General features: G+C 34.1%; 1 protein-coding gene across 1 annotated transcript in view; it reads right to left on the bottom strand.

The window, feature by feature from the left end:
* The window catches only part of ITGA2 (integrin subunit alpha 2), a 142,274-nt gene that overhangs the window by 43,338 nt on the left and 77,730 nt on the right, over positions 1 to 21,206 (bottom strand). Inside the window, exons 12-16 of the mRNA XM_051971141.1 lie at positions 18,033 to 18,178; positions 17,157 to 17,300; positions 8,285 to 8,488; positions 7,569 to 7,705; positions 4,659 to 4,798 (exon numbers count right to left, since the gene is read on the bottom strand). Coding sequence (XP_051827101.1) covers positions 4,659 to 4,798; positions 7,569 to 7,705; positions 8,285 to 8,488; positions 17,157 to 17,300; positions 18,033 to 18,178 — 771 coding nt within the window. The remainder of the gene's footprint in view (positions 1 to 4,658; positions 4,799 to 7,568; positions 7,706 to 8,284; positions 8,489 to 17,156; positions 17,301 to 18,032; positions 18,179 to 21,206) is intronic.

Below are 21,206 nucleotides of genomic sequence, written 5' to 3'. Positions count from 1 at the left end.
TGCCAAGAAAACTCCAAATGCTATCACAAAGAATTGGACACAATTGAAAAATGACTGAACAACAAACCCTGCTCCTGACAGGATAGATGTAAGAGAATTAAGAATTAATATAAATTGGCCAGTTTCTTTGAAAAGCAGAATTACTATCTTTAATTGAGCTCTCCTGTCATTTTTATGTCCAAAATGTAGAGAGAAGTTCTGGCCATCTCTCCATGAAAAATACATGTCATTAATAGTACAATCTATTCCTTCCGAGATTCTCAACTTTTTTGTTTTAGCATTTTCTGTACTTTTGAATCCAACAGTATGTAATTACTAAAAACAGTACTTCTACAAGGACATCCAATAGCCTTGTCAATTTTGTCTATAGTCTCATAAAAGAAGTAGCCATTTTTCACTTTTTGAAACTTAAAGGTGAAGGTCACATAGGATTACATATCTAGAATAAGAAAAAAACTTGGTAGTCATCTAGTCTATTCCTTTCATTTTATAGCTGAAGAAAATGCAGTACTGAAATTTTAAATGATTTGCCCAATTTGTGATATACAGCTGATGACAGAAGTAAGAGAGAAAATGTCACCAAATTAATTATTTTGGTGATTTGAAAATGAAACTCATTTCTCATGCAAAAGAAACCTTATATGCAACAGGATATCACAAATTGATATGGTATAAAAATAATGCAGTTAATTAACAACTGATCATTACTTGTCTATGCTCAGATAAGAGCTGAGACAAATGAGACAGATATCAAACAAGAAAAACTCAGGAAACCTCGAAAGAAAAATAATGAATTGAAAAGAAGCTTAATGGCAGAAAGCTATTTTGGAGTACATTAGGGCAGGAGGGATGAGTTTCATTTGAAAAGAAGATATATGAGATGAGATATTTCTAGGCCAGAACTCTGAACAGTGAGCCTTTGTTTGCCAATGAATATATTTTTCCACTGAATCATTTAAACAGACTGATCTATTAAGAATCATAAGGCAATGATTTTGAGACTGAACTATCTCTATGATTCTTATCCTTTGTAAAGGCAGGTCTGAGAAATGTACTAAGTAAAGTTGAGATGATTTTTGAAAAAAAAACTAAAGAAAAAAATTATAGACAAATGAAATTATGTGAAAATGAAAATGTAAAAATCAGGGAAGCACACAGTTTTTGTTTTTTTTTAATTATTACTTAGGTAAGATGTTAACATATCCAGAGCAGTTTCTTTATAAGAATACATTCTACCTCTACCTAAATGATTTTCCTTAAAAAGAAAAAAAGTACAGGACTATGTCCTCTACTATTCAACACATTCCAATGTCTTCTTAAAGTACCCTGTTTCACATTTAAAATTCTTCACACCCAGACTTTATCCTACTTTTCCAAACATATTACACATTATTCCCCTCTGTAAACACTCCAATATAGTCAATTTAGCCTCTTATTATTTTTGGTATATAACATAATATTTTCTATTTTCCAATCTTTGTATTAACTGTATCCCATGCCTACAATTCACTACATCTTATCTTTTTCCATTTCTTGAAACCACTGATTTTCTTTAAGATTCAGTCAAGTATCATCCCTTAATTGGAGCCTGCCCACAAATTAGCATCTCACCACAGTTTGTAAACTGAGCTTTTATCTGCCTTATATAGACCTGCTATAGGTGGTACAATAGACGGAGTGTTGGGCCTGGAATTAGGAAGGCCTGAATTCAGATACTTAGCAGTGTAATACTAAACAAGTCACAAATGTCAAACCACCCCAATATCTTTGTCAAGAAAACCCCAAATTATGTCAAAAAGACTAAGACTTGAGTGAAATGACTGAACAACTATAGCATATTCCATTTATCAAATTAAAATTGCCTTATGTTCCCATGGAAAGAATAATCCCTGGCCCACAAAAACTTAAATTAAGAATTAAATTAAATTAAGAATTTTGTTGAGAACATAAGCATACCTCACAAGAAACACCAGGAAATCAAGCACCACAGAATATTAATAAAGTTCCAAACTGAATGATACAGTCTACAAATGCCACAAGAATTGAGGGAGGAGACTATTCAATGAAAGCTAAAGCTATGAGGGAAATTTTTTAGGCGATTAAAAGGCTTAAGATGGGCTTTTTTGAAACCAAGATTTTGGAGTAGAAAGGAATCAATCAATCAACAAACATTGAAGCACTTACTAAGTGCCAGGCTACACTAGGAATTGGGGATACTAAAATAAAAGAGAAACATTCCCTGCCCTCAGGGAGCTTTCATTGTATCAGAGGGAGCCACATGTTCAAATATGAAATTGATACAATGTGATTTTAAGAGCAGGGGGCTAGAAGCTCCGGTAGATTAGCAATTTCATGTAAAAAGTGGTAACAAGCTGAGACTTCTAAATCTAACCATTTCCTTGTGCAAATGGGAAAACTTATGGTTCCAATAAAGAGAAATTATATTACCATGGGGTTGTATAAATAGTAAGAAACAGAACTGAGGCTCAAAGGTAGCACTGCTGATACTTTAACCAATGCTTTTCCATTACATCATGATTCTTCTCCTCAAAGGATTAGGAAGTGTAGGGTAGGTAGAAGGATGAGCAATCCCTATTGGAATGTAGTTGTGATGCATGTCTTCTACTGTTCCCTCAACATGTCTTGTCCATGACAGTATGTTAAGCCACTCTATTAAGGGATCTCTCCCTTGTTAGTATTCTTAAAGCCCCTTTAGTTTATTGGAAACAGTTTAGCACAATTTTATGCTATTTTAGTCCAAGCCTGTGATTACTTTAATGTTGATAGTTCTCAGGGAAGAAATTCCCTCTACCTATACAGACCAGTACTTTTCCTGCAAGTCTTAAAGAGCTACCTGAGGCATTGAAAGGTTGAACTAGAACAGAGACACAAAGCAACAGAGTTGCATGGATGCTAGTTGATATTGGCTTTCACTAGCTGATGGTTAAAATTTCAGTCTGAACATTTGCAACCTTAGAAAGTGACAAATGCCATAAATCATGTTTTGATTTATTATTTCTTCAGTTATCTAGACACAAGAAAATAATGGGGGGGGGGAGAATATAATAATGCAGATCATATTTAAAGTATGCCCATGCTATGGGGTGGCTAGATGGTGCAGTAGATAGAGCATCAGCCCTCAAGTCAGGAGGACCTTAGTTCAAAGCTGGTTTCAGACACTTAACACTTCTTAGTTGTGTGACCCTGGGCAAGTCACTTAACCCCAATTGCCCCAGCAAAAACAAACAAAAAAACAAACAAATAAATAAAGTATGCCTTACCATTTTCAGAAAGATGGTTGTTGAAGATTTATCAAAAGAAAATACATAGCAGAGAAAAGATTTAAATCAGACCAATTGTGTATGTACTATCTTACATTACTTCTCTATTTTATATATATTGACATTATATACCAAGTTATTCTAATTGTTTCATCTGTATTAGTTCAAGGAGGTTTTATAATTCTTTCTTTCTCCCTCTTCCTCTAGCACCTATTATTAAGTACTCAACATTCACTCACCAATTTGTTGGGATTCAAGGCTACCTCAAAAATGTTGGGGTTCTAGACAGGTGTTGCAAAGTATGTTTATAGGCCTGAAATGTCACTAAGTCAAGTGGCAGGCATTCAATTTTGTAATGTGCCTATGTTACCTTTATTACTGATTGCTTATTAGTGATGCTCACTAGTTTCAGAAGCCCCATTATCACTGACCAGCAGACTCTTATCTGAAAGCCAAAAATTTTTTGGGTTCAGCATCCTGACAGTACAAAATAAACTAAGGCAAGATAGCCTAAGGGAAAAAAATACATCATTCCTGACGACATAATTCCCAAGGCCACATAGCCTTGGGATTATTACTACATCATTCCTAAGGGCTGTATCACATCACCTTTAGACATTAAGTATCAACTATATGCAAGACAGAAAGAATATGTCACAGTGAATAAAATGTTAGGTTTAGTCAGGAAGATTTGGAATCAAATGCTCCCTTCTTCACTTCACACCAGCTATATGATCTTAGGCAAATCACTTAACCTCTATATGTTTCAGGCAACTAAGACTTAGTAAATAAATGGGCATATGGTAAAAGCTCACACAGATCCCCATCCACTTATCATATATATGTTAGATTATAAGGGTGGTACAAAGATAAATGAGAAACATTATAATCTAGTAACAACTCAGTAAGATACTTGTCTCTTTCAGGACAGGTACCAGTTGATTTTTGTCATTCTATCCCCAGTACCTAGCACAATACCTGACACACATTAGGATCTTAGTCAATTTTAAATAATTGTTTCATTGATTAGCTGGACCCCAGTTGCCCTAATATTTTGGGGAAAGATTCAGTGTTTAGTCTAATTACAGAGTCTATAACTCGGGGTAGCTTCCTGGTGTGAGTATCTATGGAGAGAAAGACAACTTCTACCTTGAAGCTGGTCTCAAGCTGCCTTTCTTTGTCCAACTAGCCTTTATTTTTCAGGTACTTCAAATGTGTTTGGGGTGTTTTGTTTTTTGTTGTTGTTGTTGTTGTTTGTTTTGTTTTGTTTTTGTTTTTGTTTTTTTTACTTTTTGATCCAAAAAAAACAAGTTACCTAATTGCTGTTAACCAATTTATGCAAATGATTTTGAAAAAGATAATTTTGAGTCTGCTTACCCACTTGGTTGTTTTGTGCAATAGGTCTGAAATTTGCACTGAAGCACAATCTGAGGGTTATTTCAGCATTCTTGTTCAACAAATTGATCTTATCAGGGGTAAATAAAGCTTTTACAGAGACATCAGCAATACTCTGTGACCTGAAATATATAAACAAGGCTGGATTGATGTTACTACTGATAGAGCAGAAAGAACACTGGACTTGGCAGTCAGACAAAGTAAGTTTAAACTTTGGCACTGTCCCTCACAAGCCAGGAGACCTTAATGATAAAATTGGAAGCAGGAGTTCCCAAGCTCTTTATAAGTTGCCAAAACATACCCCACCTCTTCATATACAATACCTGGCATTGGAAATCTACTGTATAAAATGCACAGAATGCCATAGATTAGGTGGAGTGTGTGCTGTGTGTGCATCTGTGCATGTGAGTCAGACTCATTTCCATGTACCCACCAAAGTGACTTTTCTTTGGTTGGTACTATCTACTTTACCTATTTTATTATCTAAAAGGATTGTCTCTTTCAGTATCACCAGACAAATTCCTACTATCTTGCTAGAAGTCAAAAAATTTTAGGAGTTCTATTTTTAATGAATGGATGTTAAAGAAGAATCATAGTGTGGGGACAGGGAATCAGCTTGGGATAAAGAGAAATCCTATAACAGCATTAGCTTTGCAATTAGAAGACCTGGGTTGAAATATCAGCTTTATGTCTTACTAACTGTATGATAGTGGGCAACCCCCTAACCTCTGGGTTGCATTTCAGTTTCTACATCTATAAAACTTAAGTATTAAGCTTTTAACTCAAACACTCTATGATCCAGATCTAGTTTGTGAGTCATGTAAGAAAAGTAGACACAATTAATTTTTGATTAAAAAGAATGCTATGACATAATTTAATCATACCTCAAGCATGACAATTAGGTAAAGAAAACTTTTGGCTCCTTACAAAAGTCAAAGTCAACCATGATGGCTAAATGTTGACCCCTGGGGTCATCTAAAAGGATGAATCTCAGGCACTGAAAGGATCTCTGAAATATTCTTGAGCAACAAAACAATTTTTTTTTTTTAGCATTTATTTGGAGCGATTTACTTGGCTGTAAAGGCACTGGTGTGTTTCTTTAAAAATAAAACAAAATATTGATTTTATGTGCCTGCTAATCTTTAAAAAAAGCGATACCTTTTCAAAAATGTAGGCCACCAAATTGTCTCTATTTTAAAACTCACTAAATGTTATCTAAGAATAATTGCCATAAAAAGATGAATTTGATACTCTAATTTTCAAAACTCATTTAATCCACTCAAATCTGAAGAAAATAGCATTAGTAATGTCAAGCACTGAAACTAATGTTATATATGGCATCAGTAGCATAACATTTTCCAGTGTTTAAACTTCTTGGACCCAAGTAATCATTTACAATGTCTTTTTCAACTGTGACAAATTGGAAGAGTGAGCCAAATTCTCCTCGGGACTTTGTTTCTTCCAGCTCTCTGCTTCTGTCTGACTTCATTTATTCCCTCACTTGCCTTATAGGGACAATCTAGTCCAGTATGTATTTCTGGCTTCTGAATCATATGGCCCTTGAATTCTTTCTATTGTCTTCCAGCTCCACAACTGCAGCAGAAGCCAGTTTTGAGGTCAAGCCAATTGAAATGAAAGTCATTTGTATATAAAAACTGGAAACAAGAATTTCCTATCACTCCATTGGAAGATAAAATCTGCCCATACCATTCAGATTTTCCATACTCTTGAGGTAAAACTTCTTAGCATGGGACAATGGAAAAAGTATTGGATCTGCTTTCCACTCCTGGCCCTGCCAGATATTACCTCTGTGACTCTGCGTACCACTAAAGGTTCAATTTCTTCAACTGTAGACTAAAGATAACAGTGCTTACACTAGCTACTTCAATTGGTTATTTATAATAATCAAACACCTAGCATTTACAAAGCACATTTAATTTGGAAAAAGTGCTTTACAAAGATTACCCCGGTTGATCCTCATAACAGTCCCGTTAAGTTCTATTTTGATTATTCTCATCTTAAGAGTTAAGAAAACTGAGGATGAGAGGTTTTTACTAGATCACATAGTCAGTAAGACCCAAGCATGATCTGAACTCATTTTCTTGACTCTAGTCAGGTACCTGTATGTTCATTAAGCAACTAAAGGCTTCATAAACCATATATTGCTGTATAATTGTAAGCTATTACAATTAATAAGGAAACTTCCATTCAGTGAATTGGAGGATAACGTAACACTCAGAAATTATTTGGAGTACTGCTTAAAATCAAGCTCTATATAATACTCCAGTTTTAACACTTGTGATTCAACATAATTAGCTCTTCAATGCAGAGGACTTATACTTCTCAAGCCTTTTTTTAAGTTACCGAGAAATAGTAAAATACAATCTCTGACATTTATATCATAGTTGCTATTTTCTGATTGCCTCCTCATAAAAGTGAAGTCTATCCTACACCATGTTGTTTTATCTTGCACATACTTCTGAAACCAAAGATCTATCGCAATATTTCTTAGCATGATTAAGTAGTCCTTAAGCATTCATTAAGAGCCTACTATGTGTCTGATTTCATTAGTGTAGGGATCATCTGGTGAGATAACTTCCTTTACCAATATGGATCAGTACCTTCTCTGCACTTTACAATCTTATAGAGCACTGAAAGAATTAGGCATTTGCTCAGAGACAAATAGTATATATCAGAGATATCATCTGAATCCAGGTGGTCCTAGTTCCGAGGTCAGCTCTCATATATTATATTACAGACACAAAGACAAAAATAAGATAGTCCTCATCCTCAAGAAGTTTATATTTTATCTGCTTGTTGAAATTATTTTCACATGAAGGAAAGGGGAAAAGGGGGAAAGTCCCTGAAAAGCTAAAGTTTTCACTGTCTCACCAGAGTTGAACCACTTGTCCAAAGGCACCAATGGATATGTCAGTTATTGAATCTCCATTCAGATCTTTATAGCCATCTAATGCTCTTCCAAAATACTGGAGATGATTTCTAAAGGCAGGATCTGACCCTAAAATTTTCTGGAAATGAGCATATTTGATATTAGAAAATAATATTTGTAAAGTGTTTTGCAAACCTTAAAATACTATTTAAGTACTAGCTATTATTATATCTGCATTCCATGGAAACCAGTTGTTATTGTCACTGAGATGAGAGAGCTTCCATTCTCCTCACCTCTTGATAGAAAAAAATGATGGACTCAAGATACGGAATAAAACATATATTGAAACAATACCAATATAAGCATCTGTTGTATCTGTTTGAATCATCTGTTTGATAATTCATATTTGTTACATGGGCTATTCAAAATAACAAGTGGGTACATAAGAAGATAGGGTATATAAGAAGTAGCCCCAGAACATGTGTTACATGTGAAAAGAAAAAAAGAGAGAAAGAAAAATAAGGAAAGAAAAAAGAAGACAGGAAGGAGGAATGAAAAGAAAGAAAGAAAGGAAGGAGAAAGGGAAAAATAAAAGAAGAAAGGAAGAAAAAAGAGAGGAGAGAAAAGGAAAAAGAGTTTTCTACTAAATAATCAAAGCGCATCTTAACATTAACTGATATTTTAAAATATACATGGATGTCATCATGACAAGATTTACCTGAGAGTATTTAGTTCGTATAGTCCTCTGATATCCATTGTAAATGTAAACAGCTCCAGAGTTCTCATTTTCAAGGGGTGAGCCCACAATAACATCATTAAAACCATCCAAATTAATGTCTGAAAGAGCAGCAATTGCTGAGCCAAACCGAGCATTTTCCAAACCCAGAGGACCTTCAAGGAATCGATGTTGATTCAAAATTCCCTATCCAGGAGAGGAAAAAACAGTTTGCCATGTAATGTCAAACTATTGGTAATGATTCCCAAAGCAAGTTCAAATACATCAAATTTTAAAACATCATTAAACTTTTGGTGGGAAAGACATAGTCAAAGTACCAGAACTTTCTTCAAGTAAAGATTCAACTCATTTTTATCTTCATAACTAAACCTTATTATCTTTATTTTAGCTTATTAGACAGCTTAGCATGGAACATTTACAGGTACTGGAAAGTTACTGCATGTCCTTTAAAAAAAAACCATCAAGATGAGGGTAACTATTGTCCAGCTTTTTCAGCAAATTGACATGCATCTTGTGTAAGGTCCAGGCTCTTTGGTAGGCCCTCCACAGCATCCCGCTTCAAGGTACTGAGCCAATAGGCAACAGGAGTTTGTGTTCACTTCTATTCCTTGAACTATATTTGTAATTGTTTGGTCATTTTCAATAATGTAAGATCCTATTTGATTTTTTCTTAGCAAGATATTAGAAAAAAAATCTTGCTTTGCCATTTCCTTTTCATTTTACACATGAGAGAACTGAGGCAAAGTTCTTGCTCAAATCATACATATAACTACTAAATGTCTAAGGCCAGATATGCAGTTAGGAAGATGAATCTTCCTGAGTCCAAGCCCAGTTCTACCCACTGTAACACCTAGTTGCCCAATGAACTATGCAATAAAACTTAAGTGCAGTTAAGTGTAATGACTTAAAGAATTGGAAAATAACAAGTAGGGGAAGTTAAGGTATTGATCATGTGAGTTAATTTCCCCCTCTCTTCAACAGCCTAGACAGAGAACATTTATGAAAATGACATCCATCTCTCATATTATTTCTTTTGGGAATAGAGAGTAACCCTGTACAAAATCTTCTATAAGACAAAAATCTTAAAATTATACAAATTATTTGCTTTTAAGACTGCTTAGAGATTTTGAAGAACTTATTCTGATCCAAGAGTCGGTGAGGGGAAAAAACTCTTTGCCTTCACTTCAATTTTATAACCAAACTTTTTTTCTGTTCTGAATTATAGCTTCTGTTAATTTCAGGACAAAACATTTCAAATTCAAGTAAAACTAATTCAATACCTACTATTTACAAGGTACTGTGCTAGGTACTATATTGATACAGGGAATAAAGTATCTTTATTTGCATTTAAGGATTTTACAAATATTATAAGGATACTACACATCTGTATAAAGATGATGTTGATTCAGTCAAATGATTTACTTCTTCCACTAAACATAAACATGTATGTTTACATGTAAATGTAAAATATGTTACATCCCTATACCTTTGTCAGGAAATGATACTAATCAATCAGTAATGTGAACTAGGTGAAAACAGAGCCTAGGCATCTCTGTTGAATAAATCAATCAATCAAAGGCATTAAAATTATATGCAATAGGATATCTGCTCAGATTGATTGAGAAACTTCGTTATATCTTATAGGGCTTGTTTACAATAGAGTTTGCTACTTTTAAATATAGTAGTTTAGTAAGTAAAAATCATGACAGGGCAGTTTCAGCCAAGTTCCTAAAAAGGAATCACAAGGGAAAGAGTAATGGTAGGAAAACACTGACCATGACCACCTCCTTCCCCTACCTCAACCACATGAAAACCATATGAACTTCAGAGGGTCAGAGGATTGGGGATTTCCCTTTAACTCCTTAGTTCTTACAGCATCCTCAGAATAGTTGGTGCATGATCTGCCTCAAGATCCAAGATCAAACTAGACACATCTAAGAAAAAGCAGCTTAAATCCTGCTAGAAAAGTTCCACTATACCTAAGAGGATATCTTTAGGAATCTGGACAAAATGACTTTGAGATTACTCAAACCACATTTGTCAAATATATTACCTATGTTTGAGTTCGTTTTCCTCTAGACTTTACATATGATGCTTAGAAAATGTTACAGATTTTGGGGTGTATGCTTTATAACAAGTTTTCTTGTTATGTTCTACTTTAATAAATATAATTCTGCTCTTGTTCAGTAATTTTTCAGTCATGTCTGACTCTGTGACCCCACTTGAAGTTTTCTTAGCAAAAAATACTGGGTGGTCTGAAATTTCCTTTTTCAGCTCACTTTACAGATGAGGAAACTACATTTCATAGATGAGAAAATGAGTGACTTGCTCAGAATCATACAACTAATAAATATCTGAGGCTAGATTTGAATTCAGGAAGATGAGTCTTCCTGACTTCATGCCTGGCACTCTATCCACTATGTCATCTAACTTCCCTGATAAATACACTTACACTTAACTAAAGTTCATTAAGCCCAGCTGACTAAAAGATATCAAATATTAACCAAAGGAGGAAAAAAAAATTAGTCAAGGTTTATGAGCTATAGTATTAAAAAGATCTCAACTACTCAGGCATTAACCTCTACATGTCTACTCCTTGAGGACTCAAAGGGTTAGTTCAAGTTGCAGTTGGGAGAGTAGCCCCAGAACATGTGTTATTTGTGAATACAAAAAAAAAAAATACAAATAGCTTGTAGAAGAAAAGAACACTAATAATTAGACGAAATCCAAAAATGTTTCTCATAAGCACCCAGAGCTAAACCTTCAAGGAAGTTGAAGATTCTAAGACATAAAATTGAAAAGGTACAGTCAATCTCACTGGAGTGAAAAAGGTTGTTCAACTCAGCTCAGACAGACTCTGAGAAAACCATTTAGAGGGTCTTAATCACAACAAATCTGCAATTGAGATCTTTGGTCCTGGGATCAATAGAGAAGCATATCAGTGGGGCAGCCACAGCTTAGAAGGCAAACTTTGAGAAACCAGCTGTTTCTGAAAAAGAGTCAGCAAAGCTAGCCTCTACAAAAACAAGGGATCCTCATGCTCAAAGCCACAGCTCAGAGCTGCAAAGGAAACTTGAGTCAGCATTCAATTTACCCCAAAAGCAGAGCTTGACCATAAAAGTGAAAAAGAAAAACAGGAAATACCAAAAGAAAAGGAAAGAAAATGAGCAAAAAACAGAAAAGAACCTTGATCATAGAAAGCAACTATGGTGACAGGAAAGATCAAAATACCAACTCAAACAAAGACAAAATGTCCACAAAGGAAATTTCAAAGAGTGATATGAATTGTTCTCAAGCCCAAAGAGGCTTCTTGGAAGTGTTAATAAAAGACTTTAAAAAGGCAAATAAAAGAGGTAGAATAGAAAATGAGAAAAAAGGAGAGGTATGCAAGAGAGAGTCAATAACTTGGAAAAGGAAGGAAAAAATTATCTGAAGAAAACAATTCCTTAAAAAATACAACTGGCCAAATGCAAAAAAAAAAAAAAATCACTGAAGAAAACAATATCTTCAAAAGTAGAATTAGCCAAATGGAAAAAAAGAGATTCAAAAGCTAACTGAAGAAAATCACACATTAAAAACTAGAATGGGGCAAATAGAACCTAATGAGTTTATGATATAGCAAGAATCAGTCAAACAAACTAAAAAGAATGAAAAAATGGAAGAAAATGTGAAATACCTCGTTGGAAAAACAACTGACCTGGAAAATAGATCTAGAATAAACAAATTATTGGCCTACCTGAAGACCATGACCAAAAGAAGAGCCTGGGTAGCTTTCTTCAAGAGATCATCAAGGAAAACTTCCCTGGTGTTCTAGAAACAGAGGGGAAAATACTCTTCTAAAGAGTCCATTTTCCTTCTTTGGAAAGAGATCCCACAAGGAAAACCCCAAGGAACATTGCTGTGAAACTCCAAAACTACAATCTCAAGGAAAAAAATACTGCAAGCTGTCAGACAAAAGCAACTCAAATATCAAGGAACAATACTCAGAACTACCCAGGATCTGACAGTTTCAACAATAAAGGATTGGAGGGCCTGGAATACAATATTCTAGAAGGCAAAGAACCTAGGGTTGCAATCAAGAATTAACTACCTGGTGAGACTTAGCATCATCTTTCAGGAGAGATTGTAGATCTTCAATGAAATAAGAGATTTTCAATCATTTCTATTGGGAAAAAAAAACAGAACTAAACAGAAATTTTAATCTACAAACACAGGACTCAAGGAAAACATAAAAAGGTAAATGGGGGAAAATATGTTATTTAAAGGCTAAACTGTTTACCTCCCTAGATGAAAAAAATGATAGCTGTAACTCTTGAGACTTTCTGTAACTGGGGCAAACAGAGAAGGGCATCATATGGACAGAGTGTATGGTTGTGAATGATGTGATGATATCAAAGAAAAAGACATTAAGGGATAGAAAAAAGTCTGTACTGGAAAAAGGGAAAAGGGAGGTGTAATGGAACAAATTAGATTACATGAGCATTGTCTGAAGTTTGATCTCATCAATTTTCGCTCTAAGAGGGAAAAACTTAATCATTCAGTTCAGAAGTAACAGGAAAAAGAGGAAAGAAAAAGGAGGGATAGGACAGAAGGGAGGGCAGAAACACTAGGAAAAAAGTAAGAGAAGGGAAGAAGGTGTGATAGAAGATAAGATAGTGAGTGGGATGGGTTAAAAAAAAACACTACTATGGCCACAGTGGAGAAAACAAAAGTACATATGGTGGAGAAAATAGTTTGGAGGGAAATACAGAGCTGGTAATCATAACTGAATGTGAATGGGATGAGCTTTCCCATAAAGTAGAAGGGAATAGTAGAGTGGATTAAAAAACAGAATCCTACAATATGTTGTTTACAAGAAACACATTTGACACAGAGAGGCACATAGAGAATAAAGGTAAAAGGCCGGAACAGAATTTATTATGCTTCAGCTGAAGTTAAAAAAAAAAAAAAAAAGCAGCGGTAGCAATTCTGATCTCAGATAAAACAAAAATAAAAATAGATCTAATTAAGAGAGAGATAAGGAAGGACAGTACAACTTGATAAAGGGTACCATAAACAATGAAGGAGTACCAATACTAAATGTATATGAATTAAGTGATAGAGCAGCCAATTTCCTAGAGAAGACTATAAACCAGTTACAGGAAGAAATAGACAGCAAAACTACACTAGTGGGGACCTCAACCTTCTCCTCTCAGAATCAGACAAATCTAACCACAAAATAAACAAGAAAGAAACTAGGGTAATTAATAAAATCCTAGAAAACATAGACATGATAGACCTCTAGAGAAAATTTAATAAGGACAGAAAGGAATATACATTTTTTCTTGGCAATAAATGGCATCTACACAAAAAAAATGACCATGTATAAGAATCTCACCATCAAATGTAGAAAGGCAGATAAAGTAAATGTTTTCTTTTCAGACCATAATGCAATGAAAATTATATTCAATAAAGGGACAGGAAAGACAGACTAAAAACCAATTGGAAATTAAATAATCTAATTTTTAAAAATTAGTCGGTCAAACAACAACTCCTAGAAACACAACCCATAATTTCATCTAACAAAATGACAATAATGAGAAAATACACCAAAACCTATGGAATGCAGCCAAAGCAGTTTTTAGGGGAAATTTCATACCTCTAAATAGCTATATGAATAAAATAGAGAAAGAGGAGATCAATAAATTGGGCATGCAACTGAAAAAGCTAGAAAAAGAATCAATTAAAAACCTCCAATTAAATACCAAATTAGAAATTCTGAAACTCAAAAGAGAGATTAATAAAATTTAAACTAAGAAAATTATTAAACAAATTAATACAATTAAGAGTTGGTTTTATGAAGAAAAAAACAAAATAGACAAATCTTTTGGCTAATTTGATTAGAAAAAGAAAAAGAAAAAATCAAATCATCAGCATCAAAAATGAAAAGAGTGAACTCAACACTAATGAAAAAGAAATTAAAGCAATAATTAGGAGATATTTTGTCCAATTGCATGGCAGCAAATCTGACAATTTAACCAAAATGGTTAAATATGTATAAAAATATAAGTTTTTCAGATTAACAGAAGAAATAAATTACTTAAATAGTCCCATTTTAGAAAAATAAATTGAACAAGCCACTAATGAACTCTCTAAGAAAAAATCTCAGATGGATTCACAGGTGAATTCTACAAAACATTTAAAGAACAATTTATTCCAATACAATGTAAACTATTTGGAAAAAAGGTAAAGGAATCCTGCCAAATTCCTTCTATGACACAAAATGATACCTAATACCTAAACCAGGAAGAACCAAAACACACAGAGAAAATTATAGACCAAGTAGTGGTTTTGGGGGGAAGGATACTTAATAAGGGTAGAAAAGTAGGTTTGAGTCAGAGTGTGGAATGAAGTGCTTTAAACATTTGTATGAGAATTTGTATAATATCCTTAAGGAAAATAGGATGAACTCTTAGTAAAGAATTCTTGAAATTTTTTAAGAATTTAAAATAAATAGAACTTGTTAATTTAACCTTCATTTTAAAAAGGCAAATAGCACAAATTTTGGCATATGGCTATAATAGAATATTTCATCATAAGAAAGAATGAATATGAGGAACATAGCAAAAATAAAGATGGGAAGATTTGTATGATGTGATGTAAGAGCTTAGTAAGCAAAATAAGGAGGATTAATATTTATCATTGCTATAATCATATACTTGAAAGCAACACCAAAAAGGAGCTGAACTCAAATAAGTTAAAATGGCAAATCTGGATCCCAAACAATAATTAGCCTTATCTTTTTTTAGTAGCAAAATAAAGTGAGGGATGCCAAGTGCGGAATTAATGTATTCTCCCATATGTGTTAATGAAAGAGAGAGAGAGAGAGAGAGAGAGTGAGAGTGTGTGTGTGTGTAAACTAGTTTAGGCAGAATTGTCATTTTTATTACATTAGTTTGGCCCAATAATGAATAATGAATAATAATAATTAATAAAATAATAATAATTATGTGTAGGGTTGGTGGTTAAATGTACCTATTACTCTTCATTGCAAGGGAGGTTTCAATGGGATTGGGGAAATATGGAGAAATAAATATGGTATAAAACCCCAAAATTATCAATAAAACTTTTTAAGGGCAGATATGTATAGAGAATCATAAAGTTGCCAATTTCTGCCTAATATATTGTATTATCTTTAAAAACAGAACTGGTTCTTATTTAATCTTTACAAAGCTGTATGCCTAGCACTTTCTTCTTTAATGCTCCAAAACTGTGATTTCATCAGTGTGTACATTTATGAGGGGTAGGGTGGAAAAGACAGTTTTGGGAGGAGAAGAGGGACAGGTGGAAGAAAGAGACTTCTCATATGGTCCTCTAGAGGCAGTTCAGCATTTTCTCTGTGATTTATATTCCTAAAGAACTGCCTTGAGGAGCAGCTATAAGGCTCAATGGATAGAGTATCAAACATGGAATCAGGAGGACCTGAGTTCAAGTCCAGTCTGAGACACTTAATTCATTAGCTGAGGGTCTCTGGGCAAATTAGTTAACACTGAGAAGTTAAAAAACACACTCACAGGTAGTGTATATCAGAAGTAGTAGTACTTGTACCTTGCTGTCCCTGACTCCAAGATTAACTTTTTAATTACTATACCTTATGGCTTTTCATAAATATAGGCATTTATTTGTTTGTTGAATTAAACTGCCCAGAGAGGGGAATATCTTATGAAAGACACTATCTTCTTATTTTGTGACAAGACTGGAAAAAATGCTTAAAGACTTCATAGAAAGAGGAAAAAAAAATCTCTTTCCTTGTTCTCTCTCTTTTTTCTCCCTCATTATTTCTTTCTCCCCCATTCTCTATCTTCTTCCCCTTTGCCCCAAATTCATTATTGACCTCTAGTCAAGTATTAAGTGATACTTTCTCCTCTGACATATTTGCAAACAAGAATATAGATTTTTTTGAAATTCTACTTTCTGAAATTCTGCTATGTTTGTGAAGATTCTAAGAAGTAGATGCAGCATTACAGCTCACTTACTATACTATTTCAGACTGTAAACAGTCCCTTATATTATATAAATAATTTTAGTGAAAATATGAACACTTCTGTTAATTTTAACTACTTAAGAATGATCTGATCAGTTATTTTTCCAGCTCTAGGAGTCTGCAATTCAGTGAAATAGGCATGGACTCACAAAAAAATAAATGTTATTCTTCACTAAACAGATCTCAGATTCTCTTTCCATCCTCCTTCACTTTCCCTTCTATATCCAATTAATTTTCTAGATCATCAGTGGATCTGTTTCCCTCAATTTTTATCTTCTTCTTCGACTACACTTAATACCCGTCCACTGCTTTCATTCAGCGAATGCAGGCACAGAATATAACACCCATGGTTTTTAGGGATGTAGCACACACTAGCAAATTTTATGTGGAATGACTGGAAGTCCTGAAAGCTGGACATATAACTAACTCTTACACCAAGAAATGGAATTTCCTGAAAAACTAATGCAAAATACATCTGGGTTAATATAAAAATTTCCAAAGTGCCTGATGCAACTATTCTTAACTGCAAAATGATAATAATGGGAAAGCAAGAATTAAGGAAAAACAACTCTTAAATTGCTGCTGCAGCAATCTCTGCCATCCCCTCCCCCCATTAGGAAAATGGCACTAATCTAGGCACCATCCATAAAACTAAGAGCTAAACTAAGTTGTGAGAGTTTTTAAACTATATCGTCACAGCTACATACATTAAGTGAATAAGTAGGCAAAGCAATTACCATTTAGTAGTTGAAGATTTTTCCCAGCACAGATGCATTTTCTTTGAATATTGCTATATGGAGTTAAATGTAATTATTTTTTCTGTGGCTTTACCTTTGTGATGGTGAATAGGTAGACCTTCCCTTCCTCTTTCTTAAGGTCATTCATGAACATTGGTGCACCCACCAAAAGCACATCTGTAATATCATCTCTATTTACATCAACTGAACACACCACACTGCCAAAGTAGGATCCAATCTGAAATGAACACATTGATATTAAGATTCTGACTTTCATATACTACTTTTACTTATCTATGGATTGAGATGTCTCCTCATCCCAGCACCTTTAAATTCTGGCTATGTATGTACAATATCCCTGATCATAAGTACCAGAGTGATGAAAAGGTGATTCCTTGTCTGTAAGGTATCATAGATCATTCTTTCTACTGTATCCTAAAATACTGTATTTCCATTCTTAGCTAGAAGTATGAATGCTTACACTTGAATAATTCCCTATATAGAAAAGTAAAATATTTTAAGCTGGGTTTTAACAACAACAACAAAAAAACAACCCATCCTCATACTTATGGAAGACATATATTTTCCAAAAAATGCTTTCATCCCTTCCTTCTTTTAATCTTAACCTCCTGAGATTCAGTGTTGAATAGTGATTATTAAATTGTCTTTATAGTTAAGAAGCCCTGTTTTCCAACTTCACCTCAGACATTCTCTAGCTACATCACTGCGGCCAACCTGCTTAACCTCTCTGGGTCTCAGTGTCTTAACCCAGAAAATGAGGAGGGTGGAATCAGTGACCTATAAGAAGGTATGAAATCTATGAATCCCATGATCTGGCAAAACCCTTCCTCAACCAGAGTTATGACATTAGTAATGTGCCTGCTGCTGTCAAATGCCTCGTATGCAAGCATGAGCCTATGAAACCAGAACACCACAGACTTATGTTACCAATCAAAATGATGGGGCTTACCTGGTCACCTCTGTGAGATTGAATGATTGTAGTATTACCATCATCATTAACACTATACACCACTACTTGGCCAGTATAATTTGCCCGGGGAGCACCAGCAACAAAATGGACACTATTACCAGTAGAAATAACTGCAACAGAATATCCTAGGCAAGAAAAAGACACAGGGCAAATAGTCAATCCAGCAATAAATGAGGCATTGGACCAAAGGACAGACCTCTGAGATCCTTTCCAGTTCTAAATATAAGATCCTATAATTAGATTTATATTTTGTTTTATCTATATTAATATTATCTGTTCATAAGATGAATAATGTAATAATATTAATTTCATTACTATTAACGTCACTATGTTACTTATTCATGTTATTAATATTAATTATTACAATATTAACATTGTTATTACTGTTAATAATATCAACATGATTTTATTATATATTTACTTATATGTGTACATGTTGTTTTGCACATTAGATTGCACATTATATCAAAGCATTTTTGTATCTCTAGTAGATAGCACAGCATCTAAGATATAGGAACCTATAAGGAGATTGTGCAGTGGATAGTGATGAATCTGGAATCAGTAAGACTGGTATTCAAACCTAGCCTCAGACATCAAACAGCTTTTTGGTCTCGGCTAGGCAAGACACTTAACCCCTGTCTACTTTGATTTCCTAATCTGTTATATAAGGATAATGATACCACCTATCTCTCCATTAAAATGATATTGCAAAGCACTTAGCAAACATTAAAAAATGTAAATGATAGCTAGTTAGAAATAGTAAGTAGATGTATTTGTTGATTGCAAAATATTTTAATCAGATAACGCATGCTGAGACAGTGACAAAGCAAACCATTAGGCATCAAGTCTTGCTCAATCCTTTAAGAATTGCATGCATTTTGATACATTTATCAGAACTGAACAATATTTAGTTATAGCACATGAACACCAGGAGTCTTGGCTTTATTGAAGATGGAAAGGATGCTTTTATTCTTTCTAGGTAACCTGAAATTCATTTTTTTATGTGACTGGAAGAACTTCCCAGGGAGGACTCTTCTATGGTTAATAGCCCAGTGATGCAGATTCAGATTATACTGATCTGATTCTAACTTTTCAGTATGCTACCCGCAAATCTGGAGAATTTTCTCTCATCACTATAAAATTCCATGTCTCTAATCTTGGCAAAAACTGGTTCCTTTCCTGATAATCTCCATCCTCTCATGTTATTTTTATTAGTTGAAAAATATGTTCTTTCCTTCCCGTGCACTAATAAGCTTAATATGTTCCTTTAAAAAGTTCATTAATATGTCTTGTTTGCATAATGGATGCATTATCATTGGCACACAAATGGTTTTAAAACAAAAGTAACCATTAATGACTTCTGAAAATTTCTTCCAGTTTAACAACCTGAAACAAAAATCCCTGAGGTCAGACTAGACTTAAGATGACTTCCCCCAAAACAACAAGATATTAGAAAAAGTTGCTGTGGCAAGGAGCAGGGGAAGTAGTAATACATAGAATTCATCTACCTAGAATGCTATCCACACAGACAGATGATGTTAGGAATTCATTGTGTTAGAAAATAAGGAACTCCTCCATTAGATTACAATCTAGTATCTACTAGAGATTTCCATAGTTTTTCAGTGAAATGAACATGATGGAATTCCCCCAACTGGCCCTTTGAACTGAATTCCCACATGATCAAACATTTATGATTTTACAACACACAGTTAAAGATGCTTAGAATTGTGTCACATGTTTGAAAAAGAAACAAATAGTATACAACCCCCATTTACAGAGTGATATAAAGAATCTGATTAAATCCTTTCCCAAAGGAGAGATGAATAAACATTAGAGATCAAACAGGAAAATATTTATAAAAGTAGCTACACTTTAAATGGCATTTCAAAAAAAGTGAGGAACCAGAAAATGGTATAATATAGTGGAAAAATACACTGTCTCTCAAGTCAGAGAACTTGGATTCAGATCCCACTTCTGGCACTTACTATATGTGGGCAGTCCCATAACCTCCCAATTCCTATTTCTTTATCTAAAAAATGAAGCAGTTCAACTAGATGATCCCTGAGGTAATCTGCCCTCCCATACCTCTTCAGCTCTAGGTCTATATGCCTATGAAATGATTCTGATATACATAGTAAGGAAAACTAAAGAAAAATAGAAGATAAATTCTTCTGGGCAAACAAGATTTTGTTAAGACCAGGGAAATGATCTAGATAGGAGGAATATTTTAAGTATCTAAAATCATGACTAATTTCTTAAGGGCAATTTGTATTAAACAATAGATTATTAGAAGTCTAAGGATTTGTTCACAATGAACATTTACAATAAGAAGAAAACCATCAAATAATTTTTAAAAGAAAAATATTAAAATTTTTATAATTATAAAGGACATAATCCCAAAGGACACATGTAAACGGATTATATGAAACTTTATCTAAATAAAGAGTCTTGTGCAGTTAAATTCTTGCTATATGACAATCAAGAAAAGGTAGCTCTAATGAATTTGTGGGGACTCATCATCTGATCATAAGGCTATTTCTACAAGGTAGTGGGATGTTGCCAAAGAAGGCTGCCAAGATTTTTCTGCACTCATAATACTAAGAACATTCTCACTCAGTAGATACTAATGGAGCAGGTTGGTTAGGAAGATGGAATTGACTAGAAGTCTTTCTGCACTTAATTTAGGAAGTTCTGGCTGAGACCACAGAAAAAGATAGGTCATATATGAATACAAAATAAACGTTAAAAGGAAGGAATGGGTCCATCCACCTCAAATCCTCTAATATGAATATTATGGGTGCAAAAAAATCCAAGAACTTCATGATAGTACAAGACTATTATCCACTTTAATCATTGCCAGAGATGATTTCTTCCATTTAAGGAGGCAATAAGTAACAATACACTTATGACCCTGATATTCTAGCAGCATCTTAAAATTTTAGGATTCCATAACAATATTCTATGACATCTAGGTGATTCAATGGATTGAATACTAAATCTGGAATCAGGAAGATCCAAGTTCAACTCAACTAGCTATGTGACCCTGGGCAAGTCACTTAACCTTATTTGTCTCAGTTACCTCATCTATAAAATGAACTAGAGAAAGAAACAGCAAACCACTAAAGTATCTCTGCCCAAAAACTGCACCCCAAA

This window comes from Antechinus flavipes, chromosome 1 (assembly GCF_016432865.1).
Source record: "Antechinus flavipes isolate AdamAnt ecotype Samford, QLD, Australia chromosome 1, AdamAnt_v2, whole genome shotgun sequence".
Classification (NCBI taxonomy): Eukaryota; Metazoa; Chordata; class Mammalia; order Dasyuromorphia; family Dasyuridae; genus Antechinus; species Antechinus flavipes.
This window is presented reverse-complemented; position numbering and strand designations above follow the sequence as displayed.